Source organism: Bombus bifarius, unplaced genomic scaffold, assembly GCF_011952205.1.
Source record: "Bombus bifarius isolate JDL3187 unplaced genomic scaffold, Bbif_JDL3187 scf7180000007984, whole genome shotgun sequence".
Classification (NCBI taxonomy): domain Eukaryota; kingdom Metazoa; phylum Arthropoda; class Insecta; order Hymenoptera; family Apidae; genus Bombus; species Bombus bifarius.
In genome coordinates, this window is record NW_022884367.1 from 1594666 (window position 1) to 1610962 (window position 16297).

Here is a 16297-nt window from a genome sequence, read left to right on the forward strand (position 1 = left end):
CAAATTCTGTTCGTACAATGTTTAGTTACTTTCATGAGTCAGTGTATCTTTTAAATAATCTTCTTGTCCATAACGGTAGAAATCATAAAAAGGTACCGTAGAAAATAATTAAATCAAATATTATTAACAAGGAGCAAGCAGGCCTGTTTTAAATCTTTTCTACTTTATTATAAAACAAAAATTGCAATTTTTAATTCCTAAAATACTCACATAATATATCTCAGTATTCTTTTATTAATTTTTCATATATAAATACGAATTGATCCAATTATTCACTTAAAGTTCGTTATCTCAATTCAACGAAAAATCTCTTCAGAATCGTAAGATCAACATTATGTTTATGCGATCGCGAAATTGCAAATGTAAGAAAAAGAAGAACAAAAAAGAAATGAGATCAGAAACGTAAGAGCAGGAGATCGATACGTGGGGTTACAGAAGATCCATCAGTGAAATCACTGTCGTCGAAAGCGTAATTCTGAAATCCATTCCAGCCAGTTAAAGGGGACCAAGTAACGTGAAGTAATTCGTTCACGGATAAAGGGTATCACCGAACATTGGCAATTTAGTGGATTCACTGGAGAATCTCTCCACCTCGAATGTGCACCGTTGACGAGGTTTTAATTACGCTAATTACTCGAACGAAGCGGTACAACAGGCAGCCAGCCAGTTGTATCGTCGTGGGAAATGCCTGAGGTACGCGGCCCGCGTTAAAATAGATATTTACTGACCTGAATTTCGCCATTCCTCGACCTCGTAGTCGATAGGTCGTTGTCGTAATTTCTTGTTACCGTTTCTACCTAAAATGCATTACACAAAGGCGGTTTTACATGGCGTGTTTTACGACGGGGACGTCATGACGCAGGAGGGAGACGCGGGAATGGATGTCCTTGCTCCAGCGGGGAAAAAAACAAGAAGGGTGGATGGATGCAAAGTGCCATCGAGAGGGTTCTGTACGCGTGCGTGTGCGCGCGCGCGTGTGTGTGTGCTATTTTATTTGTAAATTAATGTCGAGTATTCTGCCTAATTCCTCGCTTTTTCGCGAATATTTAAACGCCACAGGTTTACGTTGTCATGACTTTTCGTGTGGTATGCACGACATTTGAGTGTTTTTATAGAGTGATTAAAATTGAGATAAATGTAGAGGAAATAGGCTGAACACCTGCTAGATTTCAAGGTAGTTACCATTCTTCTTCATTGATGAGGTCACGTGGTAAGGTGGTGGTGTAGTAGACGTGGTTGATGGTGCTGGGATTTCTGTGAAAATAAAGAAATTGCTTCTCAATTAGTGCACGACAATATCTCTTTGCACACATGCAGAATTTAGACTTGTAAAGGTATTAGGTATTAGAAAAAAAAAAGGAAACAATAAAAGAAATTTCTAACTTTTCTTTGCTTGTTTAAGATGGAGATTGGCTGATTCTCTTTCAAGGTTTAATATATTTTTTTTTTTCGTATTTCAATACTTGTATATCAAAAGCTCAGCGCAACGATAGAGAATTGTAGTAAAAAATGATTCTACGAAAATTGCATCAACTGAGTATTGAAGTTCTACCTTATCTCGTATATTTCCCTGATTTATCTCCGATCGATTTGCAATTTTCCGCGTACGTGACAATTTATATATATATAAACGACTTGTGTGTAAAACAACAATGAGATATTGAAAATATGTTTTCGTACATTTTCCTGCTTCAACAAAATATTCAGATTTTTATATGTACGAAATGAATACTGTTATATCGAACATTATGAAAGTTATTTTAAACAAGAACTTTTAAAATGAGAGAAAGACATTTCAGAACGATCTGTATTGAAAATATTGTCAACAAAAAAATAATTTCATCTGTTTCTCTTTTATTGGGATCCAATCTACATGTCTACATGTTTATATTCTATGCCTAAATATACATGCCTTTATGAAAAAAATTCGTACAAGTGCTCAACAGTACAGGAATGAATTTAACTTCTATACGAAATACGAAATATATTGGAAAACCGGGAAAATTCGAGAGTGAACTTCCACCGTGTTCATTTCGTAGCAACCGACCGTACGATATATCTCGTTAAACTTTTAATTTCAGCCAATTTATTCGTCCAAGGAGGTGGAAAAGCATATTCTCCCGGGATAAATATATCCTTCGTAGATTTAATCGCCAATTACGAATCACGTTGAAACGATAAGGACGCTTGACCTCGTCAAACGATCGATAGCTTTCGACTGTTAACGATAAGAGTTTTAGCGTAAAGTCCATTGGGAATCAATTGAGTACTTTATTATTGCAAAATGATATATAAAAGATGTTCTTTTCGTTTCCGAATATTTTGGTTTTCACACTTTTTATATGCAATATCGATGACGTAATACACTATTCAATTATTACAGATGAAATATTTGAACGCAAATTTTATTTTATGCATTAAAATATGTTATTTTTATTGTAGGACAATCAAATACTTTTTTAATTTGTAAAAATAGGGTAATCGTTATTTGACACTACTTTATTTATCATCAGAAAATTTATATTATATAAGAAAGCAGTACAGACGATATTGAAGAATGCTAGTGCTTTTAAATTTTCTATACTACGATACCACATATTATACATAGTTCTCTGGTCAAAGGTTGAAACGCTTTCAGTCTATCTATATCTCCCAAAAATGGAAGGTAATACTGATAGAATTTCTGAAAAATGCTCACCATCCAATTTGATGTCACCGTCTGTTCCGCCAAGAGAATTTTGCGCCACGCATTTGTATGAACCAAAGTCCCTCGGGCCGACATTTCTAATCTTCAGCATCATGTACTTGTTGTAGCCGTTGTCGGTGGAAACCGCCTCATATTTATCGCCTACAATAGAATGGTAATTGCCTAGGCAAATAAAACCATATTCTTCCTACGTTGAAACAGTTTACAGTACGCGACAGAGCAAATACCATGGTAAATCAAACGACCTGAACTTGTGTGAATTTTTTAGTACTTTCAGTTTGAAACGTACGTTCAAACGTTCTATGGAATCTGTGATTCAACAAACGCGCGTGTGTACATAGTTAGTTGAAAAACCAGAATAAATTGTAGTTCCTTACGTATTGTCAATAATTTCTTAAATCTTTAATTTAAAATTTTTGTAATTTCTTTCTCTATCGTTTGTATAGAATAAGAAAATGTGGGGGTTAATTGATTCTGTATTTCTTAGTATACGTATTATTCCATTTTTCACATAGCAGTTTTGCAAATACAAATTTTTCGAAAAAAATTGTACTTTGATTAAATTCTTGAATTATCATATATTTCAAGATATATGAACTTTTTATTCGTAAATATTAGGGTTCTAGCGAATTTTCGACTATTTTTTTTACCATAAAAAAAAAACGTAACAATTGATATAAAAAGAAATATTTATATTATTCTTGAACTTATATGCTGAATATGATATCCTAGCATAAAAAAGAAAGTATTAATGATGCTATCAACAAAACTATATAAAAAGTTCTTTTGCAAGAACGTTACGTAGCAAGGTATTTCCTCAACTTTACTGTGAAGAGTTTACGGGAACATATTTCTGTCGTCGACATAACTTCCTTTTAAGGCTTCCACGCATGAGAGACGTTGTGATATAAAAAACAGCACATACGAGACACCACAAGCAAATTCTCATAAGGCAGGCAACAATTACAATTTAAACCAAATCGTAAATAAATTCGAAGGCACCGATAAAATCTGAATAACATTCCATTTGAGTCAATTTTTAAAATATGTATATCAATGAATAATCTAATTTTTCTAATTTTAGATTTAATTTTAATAATAACGACCTTTAATTTATTTTAGAAATCGTATCGAGCATATTTCGATTTACATCCACGTGAATAAATATTTCCTTCTTAAATTTGTTCAATAAAATTAATACCTTTTTGTTTAGCAGATTACTACAATTGAGGCATATACATATATAATTACTATATTAAAGTTAAAATTACCAGAGACGATCATGTCACCGCGTTCGGTCGTCCAATAATTAATCGAGGTAGGGTAAGCTTCGGTGTGACATTCCAACGTGACATCTTGTCCAATATATGCCGCTTCCAGCTGGTTTGGTATCGAAAGCATAGGAGGAACTGTAACGATAAAAACATTAACGTGATATATTTAATTTCTTTCTCTCTTTAATTGAAATAATATTTTCGCTTTTGAAACACTTTATTTTATCTCTTTTATGTCTAGCCCTTAGAAAAAACGAGATATATCTATATATTCTTCAAGTAATATAAAGAAACACCTGCAATCATACTTGTTTCTTTCTAATAAAGCCAGGTAGAATTAATATTTGTATTATAGAAATACATAATACAAGAAATATATAATTACATTTAAGTAATATAAGAATAAAATCAGCTTATTTGAAAGACATTGTTCTGTCTGAAGTTAAAAAGTACATTTTCAATCTAAATAATGAATTAAGGGAAATAATGATTATAAACACATTTTTAAATACGAGATTGCTTTTACTTCGTGTTATACTATGCGAGACGAATAAAAAGGAGGATAGAAATCAAATGTTGTACTGAGCAATTAGTATAACGTTTTGTGTCATTCCTTTAGTATTTATTTACTCGTGAAGACATTTATTTCTAATCGGAATAATACGGGGATTGTTATGAAACCAAAAAAGCAGATATTTGAAATAGCTTGAGTCAATTTTCGGAATTAGAAGTGCTTTGAATTTCAGCAACCAAACTTTCTACGCTTTGTACTCTAGAAATTTGGAACTACATATTCGAACTGTGTAATCAAGTGCATTAGAACTCTCTCGCTCGTAACTCAATAAATCCTAGCAAATCTACCAACTTATTATAAATTTCGATAAAACATTGACTTTCCATTTGTTTAGCGCAAACATAAACCTTTGACTCTTCTGTAAAAAGTTAATAAATAAAACTGTAAAAAAGAAAGAAACACACATAATTCCTTTCTCCTGTTCAATACAATCCTGCTCAATCTTCTATTTAATCATCTCCAAATTTTGTCTCTCCTACCAATCGGTTAAAAACGAGCAACATTGTCAAAGACAATTCGCAGCTATAAATTCCATAAAACCCTCTCAGAGGACTGAAAGCGTTACCAGCTCCCGCGGTTAAAGAACAGATGCTTATTTTCAACTGCTCTCGTCGGCGAGTGAAATTTTTCTACGGACCGCGGCTTCCCTTTATTCAACTCGACCGCCCTTTATGCGGTAAAAACGAATGCCTTGAGAGCACCGCGGTTGCCACCAGTTTCATAGACACCGCCTTTATGCCCTTTAATTTTCTCCATTTTTCCGCGGACTCTATAAAGTTTCCATGCACTTGAAACTTAAACAGAGCCACCATGATCCCGCCCAACGCAAGACTTTCCTTAGCGGAGGCGAAAACATTCCTCTGCAAAGTTTTTTAGTTATTATACGGTATAACAGGCGAAACCTTCGCCAGCCAAACGATCGATATAGATATATTCCGCCGCAATATCATGTCATACATAGTTCCGTCTTTTACGGACTAGCGTAAATCACGATTTACTACCTCGTACGCGGCGTACGCCGTGGGACGATATCATTGGTGGATCGTGTCCCATGTCCACTCTATATTCTTTCCCCTTGACGTTTTTGTTGAGTTATCGAGCTGATATTGGCCAGCCATTAGCTGATCAACCTGATCGCCAAAGATTTTCAAACAGCCATCGATCTAATTCTTTGGAAAAAGTCGCTGGAATTTTATTCCTTTGATGACGTTAATTGGATTGGTGAATTACGAGGATTCAAAGAGTTTTGAGGACTACTTTTGAATTAAAGGAGCGAACAGAAATTTTTGTTGTTTGGAAACAGTTAGATAAGATACTAGCGTTGTGTAAAAATGTTATTTTTAAGCTGTAGATATTTATGGAGATATAATGTGCAAAATATAATAGCTGCCGAAGGTTTCTGTAATTTTGTATCGAAATAGAAAATGAAAATTATATAATAGCCTAATGTTCCATAAATTATACGTATTAGACAATAGACTTCCATTTTTACAAACCTTAGGTTAACAATATGATGATGCTACATTAATTTCGCAATACTATATAATCATAAATATCTGTAAGTCGCGATTGAAGTTATGAAAAATCTCAGTCTCAATCTCATTATGTACATTTAATTATAATATAGTTCATGTTAATAGTTTGTTAATAATTGTTTGTTGTTAATAGTTGTATAGTTTATAATTTAATTTACTGCGCGGGTGAATTAGATTTCTACGAGTTGACAACTTTCACGACAGAGAACTTTCGAAATTAGAAATACGAAATAAAAATCAAAATTCAATAAATCTATGTCGAATCCAATATCCTTACTATTAAACTATTACGTATACTCAAATCTAGTATTCCTAATATTACGGATATTATTAAGGATAAAAGATATTAAAAAATATAAAATATAATAAATAAGGAATAAAGTAGGAGAAAACAACTGAAAATTAATGTGACTTACTGTTAGAACTGTCTTTTATGTACGGTCTCATGTGCATTCGCGACCCTCCTGAAAACTTTCCGTTAGAAAACGATAACTCAAATTTCGTCGGGCGATTATTAACGCTCGTACTTATCCGAGCGGTAGAACGGAGACTAATGTGTCGGAAAAGACAGGGCGGAAACGCGTTTCGCACCCCAAAACTGGACGAACGTGACGCTCGAGAGGGAATAAACGAACCTGGGTACATCGTGCATATCTGGGTCAAGTGGATGCTCGTAAATCGCTGGCTAAATGAGACGTTGAAAACCGACCTAATGCAACGGCGCTGGCCCGTACAACCACTCTTTATCGAGATATTGTGACTAGAATGCACCCTGTTACCGTTCTTCCTGCTTCATCAATCCATCGTTCCTGACTCGTTGCAATTGTGCTTTTGCTTTCAGCCCTATGCAATGTCTTTCTTCCATTTCATTGTGCCAAGCACCATCAATTCTGAGATTCTAATCTAATTTCCTAATGAGTGACATTACTCTATCAATTTATTTCTGGATATGTATACACTATGTAATTTGAGAAATTGGTATATATGATTCTAAATGGTTAGAATTATTTAAATTGTTAACTTTATTCCAACGAATAATAATACTTGTTTCATTATATCAATATGTGAAACAGTTACGAAATATTACATATACATATACGTTAGCTCCTGTAATTCTTTCGGTATCAAAATTTGTATGAATTGAAATTCGACTTTAACTCCGAGAACAAATTACAACAATTTATTATACTTTTATTAAAGAGGTATTAAATGTCTCGTTTCGTATAGGCTTTGATAATGGCCTATAATCTTTTCACTACTGACAAATTTTGTAATTTTATTTTCAAGATTTTTATGAATTATATATTTACATTTTTTAAAATCGTTTTACACGCACACCGGTGTATTCAATGAAATCTAACTGAAAGTCATTCTGCACGAGTAATTAAAAATATTTTAAATATTTTATAAAATATAATTTTCGAAAATTTAATTTCATTGCATGTAAAACATAACTGCAGGGTAAACAAATACATTTTTATACAGAAGATTTCAAGCGCTTTGTCAGGGATAGAATTTTGAAGAGCTTCACTTCGAAAGAGAAGTATTTCCGTGTGATTGCAGTTCGTATAACGCATTTACAAAATTTAACGATATAGTTTAGGATTAACGTGCGTATTAAGTAATCTAATAAACAAGCATGCCAGGTTACTGTTTGAGGGGTAGGTATATGGGAAAATATTTCAGTATATACTCACACTGCACACGAAGAGATATGCGTTGACTAACTCGCGGTGGAACGTCGTTCGAAGCGATGCACAAGTATGATCCCATGTGCAATCGACTTATCTTCACAATATGCAGCACCTCGCCATTCACCACGTTTACTAAAACAGAAACGGAATAATGTTTCGTTAGAGTTCTGAGTATATAAATTGCCCAATTAATTCTCATTCTGTTGACACAGAAATTTACCAACGTATCTCAATAAAAACAATGTCCAATATTTAAAAGAGGAATTACGTGTTCTAGCAAAAAGATCGTCTACCTATTTAGTGTTTAAGTAATTTAGAAGCTGCATTGATCAATTCCATAAATTAGAAAGCGAAAGAAAGAAAACTATATCGCAAACATCATTTTTTAAATTTACCTTAGAATTTTCTATTATTTATGTCACTTTTTCGTAACATATTAATTCATGGAAGTACCTAAACAATTTATTTTTCGAGAATGGAACGTTAATCATGAATTGAAATCGAGAAAAAGTGGAATTGATTATTCGTAATAAAAATGAAACATAAATCTGTATCGTTTTAGTAGAAACATGATTAATTCTCCTCTAACGCGATATAATTTTGAGAAGAGCAGGATTGATAATCTTGGATGGGTAAGTTTCTTCGAAGTCGAATCGTTGAAAATTCGGACGTAACACTATTTGCGGAGGAATCGAAGTTTCCAGGTAGAAAGTTCGGTGAAAAGTTCAGAAGGGGCGACCTACTTCGACGGTACCAAATTTATAAGTGCAAAAGGCATCGCAAAACCTCCGACGACTTCAGATGAGCTACTTCTCCGTTTCGAATACTTTTAATTTAGAATATTTTTAATTCTTGGTATTAAGAAAAGTTTTACGTTAAAATACACGACATGCTTTCTATGATTAAAAGATAACCTACGAAGATGGAAAACATAATGAGTTGAAAATACGTATAATGACGACAGTCGAACGAATTTGCATCGTAATTTTAGGAGTTTTCTAGGCAGTGTTTTTACTGTATGAACGAAGCTTTAGATAAATTTATATTTAGAATGAAAAATCGTGGAGTTTCGTGTCCTTGTATTTATTGTTGTAACTCATAACTCAACTTGAAACCCAATTACAAAATTTAAGGCAATTATCAAATTAATAAGTACAATAGACTAAAATGTTATGAGCAAAGCAGTACACACATTTTTCCAATGACAGAATTAGTGATATAAGCTAATTTTATTGCACTAAAACATTTTCAATAATTAGAATATCATAATATCAGACTAGCCGCGAATATTTATCTACATATTAGTATTTTCTTTCTCAACATTCATATATTTTTAAATTCGTATTATTCTGACACATTTAATATTTTCCATCGTAATCCATTATTACTTATTATTATATAAGAGATATCGTTTGGAACTTAATCTAGACAACTTTTTATAATTTGTGAACAATGCAACAATGCGAACGTTGTCCATTCAAGATTGAAAGTTTGACTCTCTAATGCATCTATAAGCCAACGGGCTCATTAATATCTGTCATAGAAAGTAATTATTTATTCCATCCTACATTCACCGCTTCCATTTCCGCGCTATACACCGCCATATAATTAAATTACGTTAAACGATTTATCATTCTGGCCAGTCGCACAAACCTGCAAAACTTCCACGTTCCACATTTTCCTGCAACTTTTAGCGTATTTTGCGGCCGTGCTCGGTCATCCGTTGTAACGAATTATGCACGCGAGCCAAAACGAGATTCTGCGCACTGTGTTACAAAATATGCCACCGGTTTCCGGTTTTACTTCACACTTATAAATATTCTATCAAAATGAAAGATTCCTAAATCCAGTAGGTATTCTTTTCAATTTGATACTTCTTTAATTCGATATTGAGGTAACTTCAGAATACAATTTGAACGTTACTTAAGTTTTTACTTAATTAAATTATTGTTTAAAGTCAAATATGGAATTTTTCAAAAGCTTTTAAAGTAAAAGTGGAGTGAAAATCAGATTTACGTTACTAGAATAAAGAGATAAAATTCTTGTTTCTTTATCTACTTAGATACCTTAGTACGTTTGATTCCAACTAGAGATGTAAACATTGAAGGATTAAAAGTAATGATAAAAGTAGATAAATTATTTTGCTGTTTAAATTTCTTCCAATATATTAATTTGTGTTTTATTCTGTACAACTCCTTATAACAACAAAATTATATCAATCATCCACACTATTTCTCGTTTCAGAAAGTTAACGTTGAAGCATCTGTGGTGTTGTGCTTTAAGTCTACACCATCTTTAACTTTTAATAACCTGAGAATCTTTTCAGTAACTATAATTCACTTTAGAATACTTTTGTAATGAAATGTTTTGGAACGAAAACTTTCGCTTCAAAGAGAAAAATATTATGAACTCTTTTGTAAATTCATTTATACAATAACCTCTATTTTTACGCATACTTTTATACAAGAAATAATTTCCACGTTATCAATATCACCGTAGCGTCACGATTGAAGTTCAAAGTGTTAATTTTTATTTTTAATAAATAACGATTACACACATTAGAACAAAATTATACAATAACAAGGAGAGAAATCAAAGAAGCAAGAACAGATGTCAAAATCCAGATACAAAAACCTATCTTCCTGTAAAAATAACATAAACACCATGGAATGTAATGAAACGCAGCCTGTTCCCGTAAATATGCGATCATAATGTCCGTAAGAAACGTAAAAGCAGACAATTGTTGCCACGTGTTCCAATAAGAGCGCGATAATAAAACGGCGTAGCTGCAGATCGCAATTTTTATACGCGAAATTATTGTGCAACATTCCTAGAATTCTTGCCAGACAGGGACAGAAGGCGCATTGGAGTAGATTCTGCGAGAGGTTTTAAACTGATCGCGAGTAAATGTTGAGGAGCGATGGAAAACCAATTGAACGTTTTTCACGATAAAGGTAAAAGCGCGTTGTATCAAGGGAAGGAAAGAATTGTTGCTACAATTCCCGGACAGTAATGTGGAGGTAATGGGACGCTGTAAGAACGTGGAGATTCCTCCGGTCGAATAATACCCTTCGATGTATCACGATCTTTGTTACGGCTCATGCACTCCCAGATAGATTGCTTGCTTTTCTGCCTTTCATTTGGCTCCGTGGTCCTCCGCGGGATAATTTCCATCGTTCTTCGTTACTTCTTAACGTACACGTGCATCACTATTTCGAAATGTACTCTAAAATGGTCAATAATATGTGAACACTTGATTCTTTCTGGCACAATGTTATTTTGATTATAACGAAATTATAAATAGGAAGGCTTATGATGATTTTATTCTTTGTCAAAGATGTGGAGTATTATGATCAGACGAAATTTAATTTTGTATATCTAGCAGTCTAGTTATTATATTTGTTCACTTTTAAAAATCAATTTGATCGCGTCATATATGCTGTCACAAAAAGTAAAATCAATGTACTTTGACTTATTCGTAATTTTGTTACTAAAATACATACATCTCGTTAAGAGTAAGTAAATGTTTAGATACTTTTGAAGTATATAGATGTATAGCGTTTTATCGCTAACCATACATTTTCTACAACTTCTACATGTAATTACAAACATACACCATCCCATCTTCCAATTCGATACAACCATTCAACCGCCTGATTGTGTCACATAATAAAGTTGTATTATTACCGTTTCTGCTATTATTTTCTTATCACATAGATAACACTTATTAACAACACTTCTCGTTTGCAACAAATTCTACAATACATTCCCTAATCCCCTAAACAGAAGAAAACACAGTGGTTATTCGCGCTAGCAGCAACCGCGTCCTCAATTGTACAAGCTTATCTCGCGTGACTCGAAACTCTTATCATCGCGAGGAAATATCGCAGCCGGTGAAGGTCGTTGAAAGGAAGGTAAGCTGTTCGCGGTATGGCATGGTAGGAGTGTAAGAAGATGGTGTGAATCGCTGCCGGCCAGACCGTGCCACACGCCAAACCTATCCATTGTTCCATAAACAATGCCTAGCTGCGAGAGATTCCAACCGGGCCAGGCCACTTCCGAGGGTTTTAATCAAGTAGTCCCGCAGATCCTGGCGTCAGAACTAACCCCGCTTACCTGTTTAGCGGGAATCCTTTAGAACTTTCGACTTAATGGGAAACCGCAATATGATACGGCTCGATGAAATTTCACCTCGAATTACGCTGAATCCAGTAAAGTATTGTGCAAACTTGTGGCCAATTATTTTTTAACAATCTCTGTATTGTTAGTGCGGCATAACGATGTTTGTGATGTTCTTTTTGATTCTTTCAGATTATTTTATAAGTTAGAGATGGTCAGATTTACTGTTGTTATTCACATTAGTTGGGTGCTTTTTTGTCTAAATGTATTTAGATGATAAATCGACTGCAGATTTTTATGCATTTCTTAAAAAATATACGAAGTATAGTAGTCCTTATATAATATTTAGCGAGTAAAATAATATTTTACCTAGATTCCGTTGTTTTAATTATAGCAATAAGAAAGTGAATCTGTGTAAATGTCCAAATGACGAATGTGGCAAATTTTATGTAAAACGAAGGATCATGAATTTTCTATAAGATGAGGAATATAAATTTATTGAATTGATTGAATGCATTTATTGAGTTTGCATTCGTAGCATTTTATCCTGCATTCGTAAGTTATGGTAAAGAATAGAAGAAGAATTGTCTTAATAAAACGTAGAATAAAACTGATTGAATCTTGCAAGCATAGATTCAATTCTTCTGTGTAGGGAACTTCGACTTATCTTAAGCCAAACTATTTATTTAACTATTTATTTAGCACAGAACTTGTAATTTGATATAACAATCAACGTTCATCTAAACATACATTTTGTAATTACCCTCAAACACCGTAGATTTCTAATTCTCTGCTCGTGGGGAAAATGTCGTAAAATTTTCACAAGAGTAAAACGCAAGCCAGACGATAAGGCAATGTCTTTCGGAACTCATCAGCCCGTTTGAATGTTAAACGACGCAGATAAGAGTGAACGCAAAAAGAACGGCGGAATAAATTAGCGGGCATTGAATGTCGATGCGCGGGGCGCACTTTGCATAACATTTTCCGCGTGCTCCTTAACAGCGTAAGAATAAGCAGACAGCTTACTCGAAGACGAAGTGGGGAAACGGCTACCTATTTGGGAATTAGTACGTGATGTATTCCGCCCCATAAGCGGCGGCATGGACGTCGATATTTCATCCCACCCTCCTTCAACCCCCTTAAGTGGCCTTTTTCGCGTTATTACCGCCAGATAACCCAGCTACATTCATCCTCCAGCGAAATCCTCCAGCTACCATCATTGCAGCTAATGCCTCTGCATGTGTTCCTAGTAGAAACAGACGGATTTCGGTCTGTATCGTTTCGTAATCGTTTGGATAATTCTAAGTAGCAATGGAACCTATGATTACATTTACTCGAGAAATCGTGTACGAAATTGTGCCAGATAACACTGTGAGGTTTACAGTTAATTGGTGTTCGTGTGTGATAAAAGCGTAAAATAGTTACAGAGTAATTATTTCGTAAAATAGAATGTAGAATTATCTCCGCATTATTTCAAAGTTCAATAGAATTAGTTTTGCCTCGCTAAAAATTTTATAAGAATATTTGCAGAGTATATAGAAATTGTTTTTTATTCCAATGTAACTAAAGTGCTGTTTTTTCTTCTTTGTAAATATTATTACAAATTTGTAACGCAGAATTCAAAACGCCGTCTCTAAAAATAATTTGTAACAAGAGAATATATAAGAATGAGAATAAGGAAATAACAGTACGAGGAGATAAAATGTATTCTGTGATAGAATACCATAAGAAGTATAATAATTAATATTTCTTAATTTTGGAATATTATAATGGAATAGTAGATTCCTCATTCATTTTCATTCTTTATCTGTTTTCTTATGTGTGTAAACTTTATGAATGTTTCTTCACAATGCTAGTGGAATTTCAAAATATATACATATAAAAGTTTTTCGTAATAATTCCTCAAATACTTTTGTGAATAATTGTATGTATATTTATATGTGAAGCATATAGCTTCTTTCATAATGAGAGACGTAATTAGAATTTCGATTTAAAAAATCTTACCTCTTATTGCATTTCCAGGAAAGTAATTTCAATAAATTGACGAAATGTAAGCTTCAATTAATTTTTCGTAAGATTCCCGAAATTCTGAATTCCTCTGTTAGAATAAAGTCCGTTACGCGTACTTATTTACCAGCAAGAAACAAAGCTAAGAAACAGTGCCTTTGGGACCTTGAATATTGTACACTTTCCTAGTTTCACTCTCTTTATGCGACTGCGAAAGCTCATTTTTTAAGGTTGGCTTCTCCTCGGCGTTAATAAATAAATACAGCAAGTCCAAACAATTTTCTACTAACTGACAGGAAAAGAATTTTTCCTGCTTTCTAAACATAAAGAATTACTTGTTTAAAAATTGTTTACTATCTGTTTCTACTGTTTTAATTTTAATGAAATAACTAGATGTGGATATTTGTGTAAATTCATTTTTTTACGAATAAAATTGAAAGAATGGGATCTAGATAAAGAATAGTTTTACCTATTATACATTATAAAAGGTAATATACTTTGTATACTTATATATTTTTGTATATTATGTGCATTCTGTGGATATTTTCATCTGCAAATTTTCTCATAAATACATAAAAATCGGAAGTTTGCACATAATCTTCTATATAAAAATAAAAATTTTTTACAGTAAGTGCTCAAATACTTTCGCAAGCTTATGCTGTTTTTAAACGGCGCTGTACATTTAGATATATGTAAATACAAAACGTTAGAATAAGGATATCTTATTTCACTTGCGAACTTTCTATTAACCAGCAAATCCACGTTCGCCAACTTTTGTAAATGTAGCTCTGGGAGAAATTGAAATCCTTATATCAGTAGTGTGATTCAATAAAGAAGAACGTTTATAGCGGCAAAGCAGCGTTGCTCGCAATAACAATTTGCCTAACGCGGGGAAAATTATTTCGCCTCGTTCGAGAAGGACGTTATGAAAACGGATATCGAAGAAATGGAAGCGTACGATGCGTAAAGGTTAGAAAACACTGGTAATCAATGTCAGCATAATGCAGGTGAACGGGTGCAAGTCGAGCGACTGGCTTCTTTGCGCTCCTCTTTGTCTACAATCTCCTTCGGGCGCTCTTTCTCGTCGGTAGTTTACCGGAAATTGTACAGGACGTAGCAAAAATCGCGACATCGACGAAAAGAGAACTTTAAAGGGAATACCTGGTCTAAGTGTAAGTGTAAAATATCAAGCGCCGTTCAAAATATTACACAGACGATATTATCTCTAAATATTTCTTAACTATTCTGGAAATATTTTCCTTCCTCTCTAGAAAAAATACATTATCGTTTTGTATTATCAAGTATCGTTTTTACTATCGAGATTGTAAATTAAAATTATATCAAGATTATGTCAATTATTTATGAAATCGTTTAAAAAGGAAGAAGCACAAATTCGTATGCTTACCGTAAATGATAGCAATAAAGTACAAATTAAAAATATTCAATGTACGTATTATTACAATTATATATAAAGAAACAAAAATAACAAAACAATGAAATAAATGATCAATTTACTGGAAAATAAAATATTAAAGAATCGTGTGGTTTTATTAACTATCTGAATTTTTTATCGAGTCTACTCAAGTAAAGAAATAAATAAAAAAATATATGAATATAAAACGTTCATATTCTTAATAATTTGCATTATTCCACTTCATATTCATAGAGAATAACAGAGTTACCGAGACAATTTTTGATGTAGCCTGTATGTACAGGGTCAAAGTAACACGAGGCGATCGGAAAATCGGAACCTAAGAACGAATTCCTGTCCCGGAAGGGAAGATAGAAGAGAGAATGGGTCGCGTGGTGGATATCGATATAGGCAGCGCGGAAAATCGAATCTACGTTGTACTCGTTTTACACGCAACCCCGGCATCAAACGACGAGGAAAACTGGCGGCAAAACTGTACCGACGTCGATCCTCGTAGCGCCAAGACGAGCTTATCTTGTTGCCGTTTGAGGTTCCTTTGTATTTTCGAAGCCACCAAGACCACGTCGTTGTACCAAGTGCAACTTCGTGAACAATATTGTCTAGGAAATTTTGCGTTTCAACTTCTAAAGGAATAGATTCCAATTGTTCTTCGAGCCCCATTCATTCACATTTCTTTCATCGAAATTGCCCAACCCTTAGATCGATAGGACTAGACAGGACCATCGATGAAAAATTTAATGATGAAAAATGGTGTGAAATTTTTCAACAAATTTTTCAACGAATCATGTCTGTATCTTTTCATTCGACTTTAAAATTGAATATAAGATTTCGTCACTCTTCTAAACATTTAAAAAATATTAGTAACATTTTTCTGTATAATCTTCAATTTCTTTATGACTGTTTGTATGACGTATAATCCTTTTGGATTTTCTACTGAAAGAAAGTTTTTAGTTTG

At 33.5% G+C, this 16297-nt stretch overlaps 1 protein-coding gene across 6 annotated transcripts in view; it reads right to left on the reverse strand.

Annotated features, from left to right (window-relative positions):
* Positions 1-16297, reverse strand: part of LOC117204830 (neurotrimin-like) — a 302498-nt gene that overhangs the window by 12485 nt on the left and 273716 nt on the right. For 4 of the 6 annotated variants that reach the window (XM_033442601.1, XM_033442602.1, XM_033442606.1 and 1 more), the window contains 5 exons: positions 7788-7916; positions 3979-4116; positions 2699-2869; positions 1183-1254; positions 729-797 (listed from right to left, as the gene is read on the reverse strand). In XM_033442601.1, coding sequence (XP_033298492.1) covers positions 729-797; positions 1183-1254; positions 2699-2869; positions 3979-4116; positions 7788-7916 — 579 coding nt within the window. The remainder of the gene's footprint in view (positions 1-728; positions 798-1182; positions 1255-2698; positions 2870-3978; positions 4117-7787; positions 7917-16297) is intronic. The other 2 variants (XM_033442603.1, XM_033442605.1) reach the window with 2 other exon arrangements.